Genomic DNA, 21,267 nt, shown 5'->3' with positions numbered 1-21,267 from the left:
ATCTTTGCACCAAATGTTGTAATGGTAGCGTAGTGAATAAAGAACTGGGCTGCGAATCCAAAGGCCCTGGGTTCAAATCCTGGTAGGAGCCACCAACATACAGATCAACACATCAACAATGTGCCCTCAAAGGGATATTTCACCCAAAACTAAATTTTTTGTCATCATTTATTCATCCTCATGCTGTTGAAAACCTGTATATGATTATTTTTCGAGAAATATCTCATTGGTTTAGTGCCCATACAATGGGAGTCGATGGAGGCCAGTGATGTTTGGTTACCAACGTCCTTCGAAATTCTGCAGAAGAAAGAAAGTCATACTGGTTTGACATGACATTGAGTAAATGATGAAATAATTTTTTATTTTAGGCGAACTATGCCTTTAAGCAAGGCATTTTTCCCAACTCTAGAATTACTGTAAATGTAAAAGTAATTCACTATGGTTGGACAGCTTCTTGGTGTCTGTCTACTAAACAGAATACGAATATGAATACACACAGTACTTTGTAGCACACGCACACATTTCAATTCGCTTCTTTTATGCAACTCACAAATGTTACCTAAAACAACTATGAATGTATAGAAACACTGATCACCATGTGCAGTGTGCAAGTTTAGCGCAATATATTAGGAAAGGTAGAATAAGACTATGCTTTAATAATAGACAGAATGTTGTGGTGACAGACACAAACAGTGGCCTTGAAATTATATTCATTAAACTGGGTATAGTTAATGTTATGACTTGTGCAGTCCACAGCCTTAACCAGGGCTGCAGTAGTTAAGACCACTGCTGGCTTGTGTTTCTTCTGCTAAGGAAAGAGAAACGACAACAAAAATGGATTACATAACTGCTTCAGCATGTTCAGGCCAGAGAGGCAAATTGTAACATGTGCAAAAGTGGTGTGAAGTGTTTTAGAAATTGCTCTTCATGACATCTGTCTTCAGGAATTGCTAATTTAAAGAATCACAGAATTAAGCTTTGGTTAATATTACATTAACCTAACTTTAAAAAATGTTCCTCACTTTTTGGGTGACAAGTTGAACACCTGGTTTACAGACATACACTTTCCTTCTTTGTTACTTGTATGTGGTCCACCTTTCAAGCCCCACATACAAACCCAGCAATATACAAACTCATGCATTCGCACCACGCAAATTCTCTTCTGGCAAAAACCCCAGATCCTTGGATTTGGATTCGTCTCAAAACAGCTCCTTTCTCAATGTAAATTGATCTTTGGGCAAAATACTGCATGCAGGGTGAAAAACAGTACCCTGGTTTGGCCCTTAGATGGCGATGTGTAATAGCTTGATATTGCATGCTGGAATAAAAACAACAGGAGTCCAAATTAGCTTTATTTGCATGAGAAATTGCTGTTATTCAGGGGTGGGGGGACAAAAATAAAGAAATGCCACTTCCATGCTTTTCAAAGTCCATCTGTGCTGTTGTTTAAACTTTGTGGTCACTGATCGAGTAAAATGCTGATGAAAGAGCCATCACTTGACTACAGTTGCTGAAAATGTGAACCTGCATGTTTTCCATGATGTGTCCATATTTGTATATAGCTGTAATATATGTGTGTCAGTCTCGTCCTGTGTTTAAATTATATTTTGCACTGAATGTACCAACGGTTTGTGGAATGGCGTCTTTTGTCTTTGTGCACCCTCATGTCATTAAACATTTGTGTGTGACTTTCTTCTGTGAACACAGAATACTTTTTTTGAGTTTCTGCAGAAAAAAGTCATATATGTTTGAAATGACATAAGACTGAGTAAATGATGGAATGATTTCAATGTTGGATTCTTTCACTTAAAGCTAGTTTCCTGACACCGGATTGGTAGATTTGAAAAGTATTAGCCTATTTGAGTCAAGATTTGCTTTTTATCTTTGTAGGGCACTCTGCTGGCCCAATCCAATTTCACTTTACTTCTTGAGTTTGCTTTTCCGCACCCTATGAGATCAAAGTCCAGTACAGCAAGAAAATGTAAACCAAGCAGCATATCTATCTATCTATCTATCTATCTATCTATCTATCTATCTATCTATCTATCTATCTATCTATCTATCTATCTATCTATCTATCTATCTATCTATCTATCTATCTATCTATCTATCTATCTATCTATCTATCTATCTATCTATCTATCTATCTATCTATCTATCTATCTATCTATCTATCTATCTATCTATCTATCTATCTATCTATCTATCTATCTATCTATCTATCTATCTATCTATCTATCTATCTATCTATCTATCTATCTATCTATCTATCTATCTATCTATCTATCTATCTATCTATCTATCTATCTATCTATCTATCTATCTATCTATCTATCTATCTATCTATCTATCTATCTATCTATCTATCTATCTATCTATCTATCTATCTATCTATCTATCTATCTATCTATCTATCTATCTATCTATCTATCTATCTATCTATCTATCTATCTATCTATCTATCTATCTATCTATCTATCTATCTATCTATCTATCTATCTATCTATCTATCTATCTATCTATCTATCTATCTATCTATCTATCTATCTATCTATCTATCTATCTATCTATCTATCTATCTATCTATCTATCTATCTATCTATCTATCTATCTATCTATCTATCTATCTATCTATCTATCTATCTATCTATCTATCTATCTATCTATCTATCTATCTATCTATCTATCTATCTATACGGACCTATCTATACGGACCTATCTATACGGACCTATCTATACGGACCTATCTATACGGACCTATCTATACGGACCTATCTATCAATCTATACGCATCTATCTATCTATACGTATATCTACCTAACTACCTACGTACTACATGTTCTTATTATCGTGGGCGATACCATAACCATGGTGACGACGGTATACCGACCATGATGACGCTGCCAGTGACGTAACGCGCAACTGCTCGTGCTGCTGGCATCTGAGCAGAATTTGAAAGTGAAGACCCGGCGGACAAGGGCAGAACCCAAGAGTCCAAAACTTCGTCAAAGCCACGCATTCATCTAAAAACGACGTTACCAGACGGACGTGTTTACAATTCGTGTAGTTTGTTTCGTCTTTATGAGTTTATTTTAAATACTTCATCAGTTGGACTATATTCCCCTGAGAAAAAGAGTCTGAACTTTACAGTCGTGGTTTTGTCCTGCGTGGAAAGGAAGTACTGTCTGCCAATCGGAGTGGGTTTTTATAAGAAAATGAGGCGTATCTCCGTGTACATGTCTCTACACAAAGGACAGCGTTTAATCTGGGAGTTTTAGCTGAATCTTCGAGGGCTAAGCGAGCTAATCTGGGCTAAGTTAGCTGGAGACTCTTAGCATCTGTCGTCGCGTTTAAACTCAACTGCTTCAAATGAAGCGGCCGCATTTACGGTGACCATTTACTGACTAAAAGCGAACTAAATCCACTATTTCTTAAATAGTTTCACGCTTAACCGCGGTATAATCGACTGAGGGGGGCGACAGTAAGTGTTTTGGTGGTGACTGAACATGAACTGTGTGCTGGGGAAGTGATTAAGCACCAGCGGTCCGCGTACTTCTCTGCACACTCGCAGGATATTGTGAATACTCTCTGGCTGAGGTGTGGAGTTGATCATCATTACCGGTTGAAGTGGAGCGGTGATGGCCCGGAGGAGACTGGACAGTCGCAGTGGATCCTCTGCTCTACTGTCAGAGATCCACACACAGATCCTCACTGATGCTCTGGACGCCGTGTTTGACATTGCCAATGAACTCGGCAGGTGTGCAACAGTCATTTTACTAAACATTACTAGGCTTTTGCATTAAGTTGCAGCCATAAACGATTAAAGGGATAGTTCGCCAGCAATTTATGGTATTCGCTCTCATGTTGGTTAAACCCTGTAAATGTCTCTTCTGTGGAACACAGACAATGTCTTTGTGGTTTTGTGTCCATACAATGGAAGTTAATGGGGTGCAATGTTGTTTGGTGACCAACATTCTTCAAAATACTTTCTTTTGTGTTCTGTAGAAGAGTCATACAGGTTTCAGCAACCGTGAGTCAACAACTGTTTTATTGTTCCAAAGGTCATAACAATTGCGTTTCATTACTTAATCTGATGCAAAACACTTTATAACGAAACACTTGCATTAGTTTAGTAAAAGCAAACTATTTCAATAAATTTTTATTCTCGCCTTGTTTCCTGTCTTCGGTGTATTTTAAAACAATATCACTTTACTCAAGAAAACAAGACAAATGTTACATTGACCTTATTTTAATATGCACTTAATCAAATGTGTATACGTTTACAGTGAAGACAGATATAAGAGAAGCACATCTCGATCCGAGCTCTAGACATTATTTCATGTATTTTTTGAGACGTTAAATATGGTGGTGTCTCTTTATCTGCTCCGCTGAGGTTGAGGTTGTTTTGTGACGTTCCATTTTTGACGTGTATTTTCCGCGGAATCATGATAAGAAGCCTGTCTCATGATCTGCCGTGGAAGGATTTCCTCTTATAGCCCACACGTATCTGGTATACAGAGTTTTATAGCTATTTAGAATTGGAATGGCCTTGTTTACTGTACTGTGACTAACTTAAGTGGAAGAGTGTGTGTTTCATCACTTAAGCTGTACAGCTTTGTAGCTTGCAGGAAGGAAACCCATGTGAGAACCAGAGCCAGTTTGAGGTGTCATGTAGCCTACTGTGAATACTGAGAAAGGGGAAGTGACATTGGTCTCTTCCGCTTTCAGCCTTACCCGGTGTGTTGAATATGATTTCCATATAGGCATATGCATGTTTAATTACAGGAAATAACTTCACAGTTCACTTTCAGATTAAAAAGACATTTAGGCTAAAACGTTGTCGTTTACGTGTGTGGTTAAGTGTTCTGTGGGGCGGAGAAAAAAATGGTGTGAATTTTGTGAAGGGCTGCAACTGCATGTAATGTTTTTGAACCGTCACGTGGAGTGGCACTATCTTCAGTTGTTTGAGCTACCTTTAAGGGCACCAATAGTGTAACACTTAGTTTATAATAACATGGCGTAACAAATAACTTTTTATGTTTTTATGAAACAATTGTTTTGTTTTCAGACCTCAATCATAATGAAGTTTATTAAGAATGTGAGATCTTAAAGTGTTCCTATACTTTTATAGATGCATTGTCTGTTATCTAACCTAATATGGAATGGATTGTCAAGGATCTGAGTCATTTAACCACAATCTTTGTTAATAAGTATTTGCGCAAATAAGAGAACTGCTAGGTGCGACCGAATGCTTCTGCATTGTGACAACTCAACACACAATCTACATGTTGTAAATGCTAGGTACTTTATTCAAAAAAAATGTCCCATGTGATCACACTCATGATAGTGTGTTTAATCGATTCTGGTTTTGTCTTCATCAGGGGGAAGTTTGCAGTGGTGAGGAAGTGTGAGGAAAAGTCCACAGGGAAAGTCTTTGCTGCAAAGTTCATCAAGAAGCGGAGACGGGGTCGTGACTGCAGAGCGGAGGTCATTCACGAGATCGCCGTTTTAGAGGCTGCGAAGAACAACCCTCGGGTGGTTAACCTGCACGCTGTATACGAGACGGATCATGACATCGTTCTTCTGCTGGAATAGTGAGTGTTCTGTTTAGTAACATCAGCTGAATGTCACTGTTCAGTTAGTGAGTACTAAGAATACGTGTTTGCGTTTGTGTTAGTGCTGCGGGTGGTGAGATATTTGACCACTGCATGTCAGAGGAGCTACTGCCTGAGGTTCAGATCACTCGTCTGATCAGACAGATGCTAGAAGGAGTTCATCTGCTTCACCAGAGCAATGTGGTCCATTTAGACTTGAAAGTAAGATCCACTTTTTATTGACTTGAACAAATTTTTTGCTCATGTTCTGGCCTTTTAAAGTTCTGCCTGAAGTGGCTCTGCAATGCTCAAATCTTCATCTTTATTTATTTGTGTTTATTAAAACAATATCTTTACTCTCTTTCTATCAGCCCCAAAACATTCTTTTGACCAGTCTGAGCCCACTGGGAGAAATAAAGATAGTGGATTTTGGGCTGTCTCGCAGGTTGGGCTCGGCTGGGGAACTCAGGGAGATTCTGGGCACTCCTGAGTATGTAGGTAAGGTTTAACCAGTGATTTATACATGTGTTATGGCTTAATCATAGAGTAGGAGTTTATGTGTAACAATTTTTTTATGTATTTAGCTCCTGAGATCCTAAACTATGAACCAATCACCACAGCAACAGATCTTTGGTAGGTTTAAATACAAAATATGGCATATTATACATATTTATAGGAGCAACACATAATTTAGTTGTTTTTTTAGCACTCGGTATGAAAAGCATCATACTGGTCCTAACCAGACTCCAGAGGCATGTTAAAACACATACCTCTTACCACACGTCTCCACCCAAAATCAAGATTTGAGATGAATCAACTGTTAGAATGCATGTTTTGGTATCATTGGTGTGCTGAACTAATGGCTTGGCCTTAAATCGTATGTGTTGACATTAGGAGTGTGGGTGTGATAGCGTACATGCTGGTAACAGGCGAGTCTCCCTTCGCTGGCGAGGACAAACAGGAGACCTTTCTAAATGTATCCCAGGTGAACGTGGAGTACAGCAGAGAGTCCTTCTCAAGAGTGTCTGAGCTGGCTGTTGACTTCATCCAGAAACTTCTGGTCAAATCACCAGAGTGAGTTTATTCTTGAGCAACTAGAGGAAGTGAGGCTTGGGTGCTGAGCATAGTTGTTGTACAACTAATGTACAAAGACCTTTGAGTCATATGATAATCATGGGAAACCCTTCTCTGCTTCTAGGTCATGTTAATAGCTCATTCAAATAACAGATATTGCTTACAAAATAACCTCATGATGTCATGATCACTTTTTTTATTGCTCAAAGTTCCTGAATATTCTGTTCCTTCCCTTCCTGCATAAATAATCACAGTATAAAGTCCATGTGGCCTCATTTTCATTTCGTTTTGTGCATGAAGTCATATTTGAAAAACACATCTTCGTACAAAATGACCAAAACTGACTATTTAGACAATGTGTGAAGGAGCCAAAGTTTGATTCTAAGTGTCTGAGGACAAACCTTGTACGATGGACATTTGCATATTGGACACAAAGTAATAAACTTAATGTGTTTACTGATTTACTTTAACCCTATCCTAGATATGTAGATCAGATGCATGGTTTTGCTTTTTGATTCAGTCCTTGACATAAATTCTTTGCTTCTTTATTAGGGATCGTCCTAGTGCAGCTGAGTGTATGACCCATCCCTGGCTGTGGCTCCATTATTCAGGGTCTGAGCCGATCCCTGTTACCCCACGCACTCCCCGGGAAAGGAGTTACGGTGGGAAATGCTCTGCGCCACCTGAGGACCCTGAGGACAAAGAGAACATTCTGGACTCACCACGAAGCAAGAGGTTCCGTTTTGAAGACGATATGTTAGCCACAGGGGACAGTGATCACTTATGCTGATGCTAAAGGGAGTTACCTGTGCTCTGAATAGCATCATTTCTCTATTTTGGTCTATTTTGAGTATTCACCAGTGCAGGACCAGCAAAAATCGCTTCTGTCCTAATAATTTTGTTTTCACACCAAAGATGATCTTTCTACAAAAGGGGCCAAGTCTGGCGTAACGCTGTATGTTAATATTATATAAGCGAGCTTCTAAATGTCTATTTTGGCGTCCTGTCTAAAGATTTAATTTGCTTGTTCTGTCCTATTTAGATTTTATATGTTTATAGTTTTATTTTAATGCCATTCAGTATCGTTTTCATTTGCTGTGGCTTTTAGCCCAAATTCATGTTGACACTAATTTTATTACTGCACTTAAAGCCAAAATATCCAGCTACTAAAACAACAATGGCTGGAATTCTATACAGACAGATAGTATACACATGTCGTTTTGTTTGCATGTTTTGTTGTACGTGCTTTTCCTTTTTGTGGTATTGAAACATCAGAAACCTTTATAAAATGTGACTCAACACATACGCAACACACCCTGGATTACACAAATATGTGTTTGTGTTGGTCACAGTACTTCCTTCTAGAGAATGACTAAAGAAATGCAGAAAAGCACTTAAATCTCCTATTATGTCTGTCTCACTAAAATACGAGAAAACATTCTTAACAGTATTCGATTTGGTAAATGAAGTGTATCTACTGATTTTAAAGTGAAACAAAATCGTTTTAATATTTTTTACTGCCAACATATTGTTTAATAAACATGTTCTAGCAGAGCTGAATGCTGGTATTAAGCAACATTCCAGCATTCTCCCCAGCAGGCCTAAATGTTTGGGGAGTGCTGTAATATAGAGCCTATCGTAAATCATCTTGAAATGACAGGTTATATGATCTATGCACCAATCTGAGGTAATTAAGGGTTCCGCATGTACCTTTTCTATAGGTCTGGTAAGCTAATGCCATTAACTTTGAGGTTTCAGTACGTTTTCACACTGAACCATACGCTCAGGGTTAGCTGTAACTGCACAATGTGTGTTTGTGTGCCTTTTTTGCACAGTTTTCTGTATGCTCGAGCTGTACACCCTCATGTCATGCCACATGAGCACAGTGCTTTTCTGTGGCTGTGTACACCCCCCCCCCCCTCCTTTAAATAGACATACTGGCTGTTCAAAATACTCTTTTAATTCATAATCTTTATAACGTGTTAATTGTTTACTTTCTAAGTGGATTTGAATATTTTGTTTTCTAAGTTATGCTTTTGGTAATAATGATATATATGTGTGGTATTTGAAAGGATAAAATGGGATTCAAAAATGGCTCAAGTATTGAACTTGAAATTTTTATGGTGTTTGGATATGTAAGGTTTGAGATTTGGTTATGAAGAAAGTGTTGTAGATGTATTCTGGAATGGAATTGAAGGCAAATGAATGTTAGAAGGGTTTTTGGAGGAAATGGTTGTAGTAGAAAATTGTTTGGGAAGAGAATTATTGAGAAGTTTTCTGGAAAGGAATGAACCGAACTCTGAGAAGGAACGACTTATACATGAATCGTTTTCTGATTGGGTGTTAGAACTGGAAATATTAGTCTTGCAGAATTCAGTCTCAACGCTTGAGGTTTTCAGCTTACTGGTCTCTGTTTAAAGAGGTGTGAAGAGCTCATCTGTGTGTGTGTGCGCTCAGGGCTTTACGGTTTCCCAGAGATGTCACCAGCATGCACTCATAATAAGGCCATTGTCTCCTAAGACGAGAGGCTCCTGTCACGGTCGTGTTCTCGCTGTATGCCGTCATCTCAAAGCGAAACTCGAATCTAGTCCCTGCCTGAGAAATGGTCTTAAATAATGTTTAAGGGACATGAGGTATTAGAAACAGGAATTTAGAAGAGATCAGAAAATAGGCCAGATTGGAGTACAAGACAAAGTCACTGCAGTTTTTGTAGAATGATTGTTATGTCCTGTACTTGTCATACGCTTTTTACTTTGTAAGTGGATGCTTAAGGGATATGAATCCTTAATGATTTTTCTTTTGTGTTGACAGGATGTGAAAATTATACGTATGATGATGAATTTGTTTTAAACTATTTTGTAATATATCATAAATTATGTTAATTTGATTGACACAATTCTAATATAACCTCTGAATGTAAAGGTTCTATCTTCAGTGTTGAATTTAAAAATAACAATGATCAGATATACTTGTTTTTCTATTCAAAATCAAACATGCCATCCCTCCTGCAACCACCTTATGATTTATTATTTAAAAAGGTTTAAAAAATGACAAGGTTTTGAATAGCTTTGTTGAACTTCAATAAATTTGTATACTTCTGAAATGGAACGTCTGACTTTCTCAGCATCTCTCTCTACATATTTGCAGATATTATTGGTGTGTGACAGAAGCAGGAAACCTATTTTTGCTCAGTATTATTAACCTTTGATTTTATGACAACTTGTCAGGTTTGTGTCTTTATTGCTCTTAGGGCATGAAAATTTTTTGTTTAAAGAGACACTGTTCACTGTAGTTACCTTGATGCCCGAAAGGGTTGTCTTTTAAGTCACGCCTTTTCCTCTGTTTAGTTTCACATTCCAACATTTGTATTGATTTTCAACAGCATGAAAACGTGAATCGTGGAATGTCAATGAAGCAATGCACTGCAAAATCCACATTCATTTGTTCGGTAGACACAATTCAGATAAAGAGCGCCATCTAGAGAATAGACATCTAAAATATTCAAGCACAGAATCAGTCTAAACTAGTGAATATTTTTCCCAAAAAGTTATTTATATGCAAGTCATTACAACTGATGAACATCTGATGAACAGACAAAAAAAGAAATCAAATATTAAAGCAGGACACATCTGTGATTTTACATTGTAGCTGGGCTAACATAAAACTGAGGTCAGTGCAGTGTTGATCACATGCCTTACAGTGCAAAGTGTTCCACATAGAAACATACAAACAATAATTAGAGATGCATACTTAAAAATGCATGCTCATTATACAACATACTAATTGAATAATAATAAATAAATCACAACAATTAGCAGTTTCTGTGAATTGCTTTTCTTCTAAACTCAAAGTTGGGAAAAAGCCCTTCTAATATAATGAGGTAATGGAAATAGTTCAGAAACATGTCAACATTCCAAATGTATTATTTTAAACAAATATCCTAGTATTCACGGATTCTATACATGTAGTTAGATGCAACAGCCAAACAATAAGGCCATTTTCCAAGTTTGGTCATTACGCTTCAATCTTATCTTATTAAAAGGAATTGAGTAGAACTCTGAACTGATATATCTATATTTGTGCAATACAAAGGCACCTGCTCCGCAAAGAATACTTTGCATGTTAAGACTTGTGAAATCAATGATTGAGAACAATTAAAACTCATCAAGAACCCGGAAATGGTTCTCAATGGATCCCGGCTCATCCTCAAAGTGCAATTGTTGGCTAACACAGGCACCCAGATCCTCCAGGGTCTTTATGAAGAGTTGGTGCTCACGCCCAACCCAGGCCCTCATTGGGTCCCTTACCTCATAAGGGGTGACATGGGCGTGGACAGCCAACCCACTGGAGGCCAGCTCTCCCAAAGCAGACCTATCAGTCACCCATGTCTCACTTCCACCAGGATGCCCTCCGTCCAGCCAGTACATATCCGAGACACTGTCCAGAAACAGCCTTAGTTCAGGATCTGCTCGGGCTCCAGCCAGTTCATATACTATTTGATTAAGAACAACACATCCTTTACTGAAACCCACTATGGTCAGAGTGAAACCTGGAGGCAGGGGAGCAGGGGTGGATGTCCCACTAAGAGGAGGTAAAGGATTTGGGTGTCCAGCTTGCTCCATGCTGTGACCCAGAAGTGCCCTCAGGTGAAAAATAGCTCCGTAGTCTGGAGAGTGTTCTGGTGCTCCAAATAAATTGCTCTCCACAAAGTTCTGATAGCTGGTGAACTTGTGGAGGTACATACGGGAAGCACGGATGACCCAGATATGGCATCCAGGGAAACGCTGGCCCAAGGTGAGGGCCACACGCTCAAGACTCCAGGATTGCCATTGGGCGGCGTCAGGCTGGAGAGCCATTTCCTGCTGAAAATTCTGTGCAGTAGATTGAAATAAAACGGGGATATATGAGGAGAGAAAAAAACATTAAAAGGTTGGATTGAATGCAGAAACTAAATAAATATAAAGTAACAGGCAGTGACAGAATATAGAAACACTACCTATCCAAATCGACTTAAGAACAGTAGGGGTGTTAACTCACACAGGCGTATGTATATTATAAGAAAGTTTTATAAAGTCTGAACAAAAACTGCTCATGTGCTATAAAAACAAACAATTCTACAGTGCATAATCACAGTCCACGTGGTGGACTTGATGAAAAACTAAATATATAGATCCAGACCACTTGCAGTTGAAGGAAATCTGTATCAAATGACTCTGCTGAATAATATTTTACAGGCAGGTTTTAGTAAAGGTCCTATAACGCGCAACAGGCCCGTTGTACAATCCACACTGCATAAAACATCAACAACCAATCCCTTGCATATCAGATTGATGTTTCAAAATTATTATTGCCTAATAATAATGCGTCTCTGCTGCCTCGTGGTAAGTAACGTGAAGGTAATGATGCTCCAACCTGAATGTCTCCAGGACAGAAGACAACGTGCGTATTTCCATTCTGCGGGTTCTCACTTTCGTTGTCGCATCGCCTCTGTGATCCTGAGGTGGGCCTTAGGAGTAAAACATCATTTACGCGGGTTTGATCGTAACCCGGGACTGAAGTCAGGCGTATCAGCCCGGGCGCAGAAGCAGGACCAGCGCATGATGTCCCGGGAACGCACTGCCACGCCGCCGCGGCACTCATCTTCCTCGCTAAAGCATCCAGCGACAATCAAGCCAAAAATAATCGGATGCTTCCCATAAGCAGAAGGATTATGAAGCGGCGACTGCAATACCTGCAGCGGCAAGCTCGGAAACATTGCAAAACCTGTGCGTGAGCTGAACCATTATCCTACGTTAAGGATGATCCTATATGCATTCGGCGTTTAACAAGTCAGGTAAATATCAATTCATATGTACACGAATACAACGTGTACGCTGTATATTCTTCTGTTTACTCGACGCCGCCAAGTGGCTTTCAACGGGAGCGTCAAAACTTGAAGAGGAAGCTGGATGCTGCGCATGCGCGGAGTCCAGACCTGTTTGTGAACAGCGGCTGTGGTCGAGTGCTAATACATATTACATCTAGATTGACTGCAAGACCCGAATAATATAGTGATTAGCGGGACAGTCTCGTGTTAAATCATGCAAAACTGTTTCGAAACATAAGGGAGCAAGTGTGCTGTAGTTTGGCGACTTTCTTTTGCGTAAAAAGTACGACACGTTAGTATCTATCCGTGGAGCGCGATTGTGTATTACGTCAATATTCCGTATCAGTACGTTTTGGAACAGTTATACATTAATCATGGCGCCGTTTTTGTATCATAACCTTTGGACTGTTAAACATAACATATGGGTTGTCAATGCTGGTTACACTTTAACAAACACGTTCGCACGTCTAAACGCTAGAGAGTGCACGTGTGTGTGTGTGTGTGTATATATATATATAGAATGAACTCTAGAGAGTGAGCATAATGAAATTGTCTCTTGCTTGTTGAGGAATGTCCTGCTCATCTCTTGGTCGGCGGCTGGTTGCGTGTCTCCTGAACATCTCAGAGGCGCGGAGACGAGACCTGGTGGAGACAGTGGCCAGATCAGCTATCACTGACACGCACGGTGAGTTTGTTTATTCATTTAAGTTACTTTAAAAGTAGTAGTATTATTATAAAGGTAATATGGAGATTACTTGCACGGAATCTATGGTAATCTCTTTCATAACACTGTGTTCTTTACTGTATCCCTCGAAAGGAAGAGCGCGTGAGGGTGTCACAGTGCTGAACATCTTCAATGATTTCGACTACAACCGCTCTGTCATCACTATTGTTGCAAGCATTGACCAAATAAGTGAGTTGTTTGCTTTGCAGTCATTTGTACAGTATACTTTTGTTGGGAACACTTGCATTGTAAGTACAAAGGAGATTATTGTCATTGTGGTGGTCAATTTCAGGAGAGGCTGTATTGTCAGCTTGTCAACGTGCATGTTCTATCATTGACATGAATGCCCACGATGGCATCCACCCATGTATGGGTGCTGTGGATTTGGTTCCTCTTTATCCGCTCGGGGAGGAGGTAGGAGTGGAGGACTGTGGACAAGAAGCCCAGGGTACGTGGTACTGCAGGAATTGTAGTTTAAAGACAAATCTGCATGAAAACCATAGAAACATATAATCTTATTATATCCGTAAAACTGTGCCAAAGGTGCAAGTGATAATGCGAAGCAAGTTATTTTGGCGACCATATGCTAGCGTACTAATAGTTTTTATAGTTGAAACCTCTCAAAGTGTATTGGATTGTGTGCTTATTTATGTGTACTTTAAACTTAAGGAGTGTTGTTTTTATATTGTCTAGCATTAGCCAGGGCTCTGACAGAGCGAGTTCCAGGTACCAGTGCCTTTTTGTTTGGCTGGGCAGATTCTCAGCATCGAAGTCTGGCTCAAAGGAGGAAGGGGATTGGCTGGTTTAAAAAGGCTGGGGACATATCAACCATACAACCAGATATAGGTCCACAGCCCACCAGAAGATATGGCATAACTGGTATATATTTCAGCTGCAACATAAAATACAGATTAAAATTAGTAGCTATAATACAGCTCTCTGGTTAACTACTTGTTTCATATTAACCTGCATCACAAACAGGAATTTCTATAATTTGGGGAACTTTACCAAACAATCGTTTTTTCCCCTTAGGTGTTGGTGCCAGCCCCTATGTAATTAACTGCAACGTAACCATAGATACTCAGGATCTGTCCTTGGGCCGGTTTGTAGCTTCAGCAATCCGTGAATCCAGTTCTAATGGTATCCCTGGAGTGCAGGTCATAGCCTTGCCACATGAAGGTGCTGTGGAAATTGCTTGCAACGTGGAAAGTGTTAAAAATGGACCACAGTCTTTTTCTTATGAAGGGAAGCCATGGCCAGGCTTCACCATTAGAGGGCAAAATTTATACCATGCTCCAGCTTCGCTAATAACAGCACGAGTGGCCGAGCTGGCTAGGCACCATGGTGTGGCCATCAAGGGTACAGCCCTGGTAGGCTTTACCCCGCGTGAGTGCCGAAGCATGGCAGAGGGTGCGCTGTCGAAGGGCATTGGTGAGTTTTGGAAAAAGTTGCACGATGTGCACATGTAAAAGGAAATGAGTGAAACCTTGTTTTTTATACCAGGTTTAAATGCAGTATTAATAACATTACATGTACTTGTTTATCATAAATCATGTCATAACACCATCTACATCCGTGTAACATTAGCAAATTTCGATATCAATTTTGTATGCAGTGTAATTTTCTATGCACATTATAAAAAAAGGAATTAATAAAAAACTGTGCGTACACTGCAAGCACAAAATCTATGAAAGTTTTATACGAGAACCCCGTTTAATCTCATAATCACATATCTCCTGTAATGACACAGAACTCATTCTGTATGCTATGCAGAGAGGTATGTTGCAAAAAAATCAGATCAGAGAGAAATTCAGAGTATGACACATCTCAAAAAGACATATATATATATATATTAAACAGTATTGAATGTTTGTAATCAATGCTGAAAAATGTTTTTGTTCATCGAATTAAAATAACATGACACTTTAAAATTATATCTAGAAACCATATTAACTTAATGAGTTACAAATGCACATCTTATACGCAAGGAATTCGTCTAGTCTGGGAAAAGTACAAAGACAGCTAGGAAGTACTTCAAAACTGCAGTTTTGTTGATAAAATGTATGCTCTCCTACTCGCAAGTCGCTTAACAAAGCGTCTGTCAAATGAATTAATGAAATGTAATGTTCAGTAACCTACCTGGCACAAAGATTGTCATGCTAGAATGCCTTTCTTACTATTAAAGAAATAGAAAACACTCATGAGCACTTGCATAAAAAGCACGACGATATCAATTTACTTACCTAAAAAAGGAAGGCCATCTTAAAATGGGAAGCACTGGTGCAGGGCTGGATATAAAATCTGCAGGCGAAGCAGCCACTCATGTTGACAGTAATGCAAACTAACACCCTTTAGCTAGCTACATTAGCTTGACTGACAGCATCAATTACATATTAAAAATCAAGCCAGTACAAATAAAATATTGAGGTTAGTATAAAGCAGTACAAAAAGTGTCCGGGTTCTAGTGATGTGTATATTCTGATGCCTCGTGTCACATCTTGATGTATTTCTTCCCTTTAACGTCAACACTTGTTTTACAGCAGGCACAATATTTAAATGATGTCATATTGCGTTAAAAAAGCAGTCTTTAAAATGTGTATTGCACTATAAAGGCAGAATGCTTCAAATTATAATGTCAACAATTACAACACAACCACAGGGATTCATTTCCCAACATTTTGTTCTGAATTTATTCCTAATAAAATAATCTTAAATGTCCAATCAAACTAACAACTTTCCTTTTACACGGTCACTTTGGGTAAGTTTTTGGCCAAAGGCAGCACAGAACTCGTTCACTTTTAAGTTCCATTCCCCTACTCCAGGAATCTGCAACATCTGACGTAGATCCACACTCTACGTTTTAGCTCCAGCTCCATCAAACACACATGGATAAGGTAATCAGTGTCTTTAGTAAACCTAAAGCTAAAGGCAGGCGAGATTTTTCTAAATGTTTTTTGAGCTAAACTCTGCAGGACTGCGACTCCCTAGTACCAGCATTGCAGATCCCTGGCCTATTCACAACAGCAGTAAACCATTCCTGAATTACATGTCAATGAGTTTACTATAAATTAAGAGAAGAAAGTGCAATAAGTGTTCAAGTAGGGTGTATAGTTTAACAAGACCTCTGTGGGGCAGAGAATTGGCACCCGAGGGGTGACAATGACGTCAGCCTCTAAGGGATATGTATATTAACTGTAAGATGATGCATTTCTACCTATTGTGATCAAGAAAATGTTATACAGTTCTTGTCAAATGACGAAGCAAAAAGCACAGAAGGCGTTAGCATTAAACCTCGTTATTCTGATTGGCAGTTTTGTGTATTTTAAGGATGGATTGTGGAAGTGACTTTATGGAAGGAGTGGAAACAGTGAAATGGATTTCACAGTCAATGTCTCATCTCTTTGAGGCTCTTCTTGGATCCCTGCCGTTGCTAATGGTAACTGAGGGTTTGGGCAGAGCTGGGGTTGCAGCAGGTGGGGGTTGCCCGTTGCCTGGAACACGCCCATTTGGTCTTCCTGGAGCCCCAAAGTTAGCATCCCGGGGCACAGGTGCAGCACTGTTATTGGGAAATACTGGCACAGTACCATTTCCTGTTGAGAAAAACATTAAAAACAATGGTGATGGGCTTAATCAAAATGTCATGTAGACCGCAATTACATATCAGTAACAGCTTTTTAATGGTCATAGCATCACTTTCTATCTACTTGATTTAATCAGTAGTAACTTACAGTGTGCTAACAGCAGCCCCAATTCCAACACCTAGGCTACAAACTACCGAATCACCATCTGTGGAGCATTAGCTATATTTGCTTACCCGTTTGTGCAGGAGTACCTGCATTTGGATTCGGTGGAGAATTTCCCCGCTGATCTTTACCCTATTGGAGGACAAGAGATTAGACACCATTTTGTTGACTATTCATAAGAGGTGCTTTTAGTGGTTTATTCAACAAGTACTTGAATCCACTCACATAATGGATTGTATTCTGCAGCTGGTCAAACAAAATGTTGACATTATGCTTACATTCTATGGTCTTGGTTTGCATTTGTTTAACACAGACAAAGTTATTTCACCACAACAATTACATTTGAACATGCAAAAAATTGGCACTTCGTGCGATGCCTCAACGAGCATTGCTTCTCAATTTACATAAGCAGGAAGAACACCTGACTCACAGTCTTGTTCTGCTGTTTAGCTTGTGCTAGCAGCTCTGGATTTGGCTCACTGAAATTTGGAACCTCAGAATACACCATGCAGAACCTGTGAAAGACATTGAGATTGCTTATTATTTGTACTTAAATGCAACCTGTAATGCAATCAGTAGCGTTTCCATACTTGGATATAGTCACAGTACTCTTCCAATAAATGTATTTATTCCCAACATTTACAAAAACTTAGACTCCTGTGGATTTTAACCCAGACACAAGGGCAACTGCATTACATCAATAATCCCAAAATGACCAAATGAAGGTTAAGCATGGCTGACATACTGGTAAATTGCTACCTGTACCTTCCTAAAACACAAATGTTATGAGGTGCGAGATAATACTTACTCTCCTATTTTCTGCAAGTCTCCTCCTCGCCCAGTGTACAGTGTAAGGGAGCCCTTCCACATGGAAGCATAACTAAACAGGAGGCAAGACAACAATTTGTGTTAAACAATCATGAAAAATATAACATTTCAGGTCAGGTTAAAAGCATACATTTTAGATCAATCTGAAACAGCAGGTCACCAGAGTTTAAATAGCTTTTTATGGTGCCTTCACACAGACCACTAGTCACATGGGCTTTTAAGGGTCCACCGTCGAAATGAGGTGCACACAGTGAAGGTTCGTAACGTTACCCTCTCGTGAGACGGATGATATCTCCGGGCTGAATGAGGCTGCCCAGCTCATCCCACACAGAGATGGCGATGCTGCCGCTTTTATCCGCCACCCTGCACGAGCGCACCTCGTGCCCGTCCTTTGTCTTCGTCACCCGACCTGCGCATGCACGGCAAAGTTCATAATCAATTCCTAACCATTACAAAACCACCGAAAAACACAGAATCGCGGTATGCGATGACTTCTACTTTAAAACAAAACCACAAGGCGTTAAACGCTGACGTTCGTCGCGATGGTATTCATCAATGCCAACCGGAATTAGCGGAGCTGTTGCTAATAAACTAATGATGGGGCACAGCGGTGATTTCACTTACCGATTTCCAAAACTATAAAGACGATATTAAGGTTTTTCTGTCCGGGCTTTACATCTTTAATCAAGATCACAGCCTCGTTGGAGATATTCGACATTTCAGAGAGCTGAGGTGAATGCTAGCACACCGGCTAGCGAAAGCACAGCAAGAGATGATTCCTTGATCTAAACCTGTGCCTTGTGTGGTTTTGCCAAATAAACTTAATTTGGCGTATACACTTCGTTGCTAACCCCCTTTGAAAAGATGATTGCTAGCGTAACATTTGAGGCAGTGTGTGTTTTCACACTTCACCGTCGAGTTAAAGGAATGAAAGTAAAGGGGCGATATTTCCTCCTCCACGATTAAAACACATCGTGTAAAACCACTTAGTTCGTTTTCCAGAGATATTTTAAACGTAATCCGTATCTAAACCCTCAACACTGCGATGCCTATATGTATAGGTACATGGCTCAAGTATGTTATTCCTAAAGAAATCTAGCTTTCGCATTCATTCTGACTCACTGTCTGTAATTCAGGCTAATGGTTACAATACATCGCAAGACATCGAATTAAAGATATCATTAAAATGGACACTGTAAATAAACAAGGTAAATATGTTACGGTTTGCGTGTGAGTTCAGCTCCACGGTTATACTCACACACTGCCGGTCATTTTCACTAAACGCGCATCTTAAGCGTATCGAACTGTCTGACCGACATTTAAAGGCTAAAGGCGACGAGGCAAACGATGTTGAGGACTGACATATATAACTACAGTTGCCTAACTTAAATGTGCCTGGCGTTATGGGCTAATCTTAACTTGCTGATGGCATTTACAATTTTTGTCATTATGTTTTCGTGTTTCCTACATGTGAAGCGCTGCAGTCTTACTAAGAAAGACAAAAGAACTACTGCGGGGAAAGACCTGTTGCACAACACTGCCTACCTCTACCTCCCTTACTAACAAAGCCTCTGACCCACACCGCGGCCGTGTGTTTCTGTCTTTATAGTCTACCGGATGTACCATCTCAGAGTTTCACAGGGGTGTTTCAATACGCTATAATAGTTTTAAATACACATGCGATATTAAGGTTCACGTGAATACATCTGCACATCCGAGTAAGCACACACTTTTAAATAAATCACGCTCCATTATCCAGTATGACATCATACCAGAAAGTCTAGGGTGTTGGTTCCTACCGCGTTCGTGTTAAATTGAACACAATCTGATTGGACACCACGAAGAACGTGTAAACATGGCAAGGAAACGCAACGCACTCATCGTTGTCTACTTGTGCGGATTTCGACGTTGTCCGTACAATATGATTCGATTACACGTTCCGAAAATATGTTTGAGTTGTCATCATCACCTCCTTAAGCTCAAGGATCCGAACGAATAAAGCGTTGTTTCACTGCAGAATGCCCATTATTTACATTCAAGGCTGGACCTCGCCTATGTCCTCCAAACTCTTAAAAATAAAGGTGCTTCCTTTACAGCGATGCCATATAGCATTTACATTTAATCATTTAGAAGACGCTTTTATCCAAAGCGACTTCCAAAGAACCATTTAGTTGGTTCCCCAAAGAGCCATTTAGTCAAAGGTTTTTTAGTTTAGTCAAAGGTTTTTTAGTTTAAAGAATCATATCTTTGTTACTTTTTAGCCATAGTGTTTTCTGTGAAACAAAAACGTTCTTCAGATATTAAAGGAACCAAAAGGTTCTTCTATGGCGTCGAAGAACCTTTTGAAGCACCTTTTTCTGTGCATGAGAAAAACAGTTATGAATATTAAATGTAACTAATATTTAGCACATTTTAATACTCTGTAGAAAAATAGGCTATTATTTCGCCACGATACCTGGATTTCGAAATGAAATCGTTTTAGTTTTAACTTGGTTGACCAGCATGTGGTTGATGTTGAAAATGTAACTTAAAATGATCGTCACGAACAGGATTCGAACCTGTGCGGGGAAACCCCATTGGATTTCGAGTCCAACGCCTTAACCTCTCGGCCACCGTGACGCCATGTTTAAGTGTGAAATCCGACTATATGTACTATATGATGGGTGACATGGTTAACATGATGGATCATTTACCACGTCACACCGTGGTAATTAATTGTTTGCAAATTAACGTGTAAAGTAACGGTAAGATAGCAAGAAATTGCTAACGTTTGATTGGCGTCAGAAAGCAGATGATGGAAGGACATTTGACCACACGGTGGAGACAATATCCTCCTTAAACGTGAAAATTCAACAAATTGAGATCAAACATATATATTAAATCTGGACATGACACACTTTTCTTTCTTTACTGAAGGTGTGAAATATTTTTAAGGAAATTATCATTCATAATGCCCCTAAGTAAGTAAGTTTTGCATGACATACGTCTCTTGTACAAAGTTATTTGTCCTAAATAAATACTATGGGAGTCCATGGGGGACAAGCTCGGTTACTGACATTCTTACAAATATCTTCCTTTGCGTATAGCAGAACAAATACATTTATACTGGTTTGGAACAATCAGGGGGTGAGTAAATGATGACAGCATTTAAATAGTTGGGTGAACTATCCATTTGAGTATTCTTGGAGAAAAATATTCACAAATACAACCTGATTCCTCAGTGCACCTGTGAGGCAGAGGGAATCCAGAGTGCCCGCCAAACCCACATGTGGTTGATGTTGAAAATGAAACCATGACGTCTGCTGTCATGCAAAAATATATATCTCTTAACTCACTTTTACATGTTCCACTCTGGCTAAGGAGAATGACTGGACACTCAAAATCTCTCTTGGTTTTGCATGGATTAAGTAACATGGCAAAAAAATAAGAGATTGCTTT

The 21,267-nt window shown here is 39.4% G+C and overlaps 4 protein-coding genes across 6 annotated transcripts; 2 read left to right on the top strand and 2 right to left on the bottom strand.

The window, feature by feature from the left end:
* The first annotated feature begins 2,829 nt into the window (after positions 1-2,829).
* On the top strand, positions 2,830-9,774 carry stk17b (serine/threonine kinase 17b (apoptosis-inducing)). The gene is made up of 7 exons (XM_079464324.1): positions 2,830-3,757; positions 5,382-5,594; positions 5,678-5,816; positions 5,966-6,092; positions 6,179-6,227; positions 6,489-6,668; positions 7,221-9,774. Exons 1-7 carry the CDS (start codon positions 3,639-3,641, stop codon positions 7,456-7,458), a joined length of 1,065 nt encoding a protein of 354 aa, XP_079320450.1. The 5' UTR covers positions 2,830-3,638; the 3' UTR covers positions 7,459-9,774.
* cUnh2orf69 (chromosome Un C2orf69 homolog) lies at positions 9,652-12,654 on the bottom strand. The gene is made up of 2 exons (XM_079464327.1): positions 12,081-12,654; positions 9,652-11,539 (listed from the first exon to the last, which is right to left on the bottom strand). Exons 1-2 carry the CDS (start codon positions 12,306-12,308, stop codon positions 10,823-10,825), a joined length of 945 nt encoding a protein of 314 aa, XP_079320453.1. The 5' UTR covers positions 12,309-12,654; the 3' UTR covers positions 9,652-10,822.
* On the top strand, positions 12,447-17,644 carry ftcdnl1 (formiminotransferase cyclodeaminase N-terminal like 1). 2 transcript variants are annotated; one of them, XM_079464325.1, is made up of 7 exons: positions 12,447-12,501; positions 13,103-13,219; positions 13,352-13,447; positions 13,551-13,706; positions 13,952-14,137; positions 14,291-14,689; positions 16,586-17,644. In XM_079464325.1, exons 1-7 carry the CDS (start codon positions 12,477-12,479, stop codon positions 16,627-16,629), a joined length of 1,023 nt encoding a protein of 340 aa, XP_079320451.1. In that variant the 5' UTR covers positions 12,447-12,476; the 3' UTR covers positions 16,630-17,644. The 2 variants fall into 2 exon arrangements, with proteins under 2 accessions (XP_079320451.1, XP_079320452.1); XM_079464326.1 differs by lacking the exons at positions 12,447-12,501; positions 16,586-17,644 and adding an exon at positions 12,624-12,879 and having other exon boundaries at positions 14,291-14,955.
* On the bottom strand, positions 14,754-19,409 carry nabp1a (nucleic acid binding protein 1a). 2 transcript variants are annotated; one of them, XM_079464328.1, is made up of 6 exons: positions 18,454-19,409; positions 18,100-18,238; positions 17,810-17,881; positions 17,432-17,516; positions 17,073-17,133; positions 14,754-16,848 (listed from the first exon to the last, which is right to left on the bottom strand). In XM_079464328.1, the coding sequence occupies exons 1-6, from the start codon at positions 18,545-18,547 to the stop codon at positions 16,652-16,654; spliced, it is 648 nt and encodes a 215-aa protein (XP_079320454.1). In that variant the 5' UTR covers positions 18,548-19,409; the 3' UTR covers positions 14,754-16,651. The 2 variants fall into 2 exon arrangements, with proteins under 2 accessions (XP_079320454.1, XP_079320455.1); XM_079464329.1 differs by having other exon boundaries at positions 15,626-16,848; positions 17,091-17,133.
* Positions 19,410-21,267: the final 1,858 nt, after the last annotated feature.

The sequence above is a fragment of the Barbatula barbatula genome (genome assembly GCF_947034865.1).
Source record: "Barbatula barbatula genome assembly, chromosome: 9".
Lineage (NCBI taxonomy): Eukaryota > Metazoa > Chordata > Actinopteri > Cypriniformes > Nemacheilidae > Barbatula > Barbatula barbatula.
Note: the sequence above shows the minus strand (reverse complement) of the source record. Positions and strands in the feature narration are given on the sequence as shown.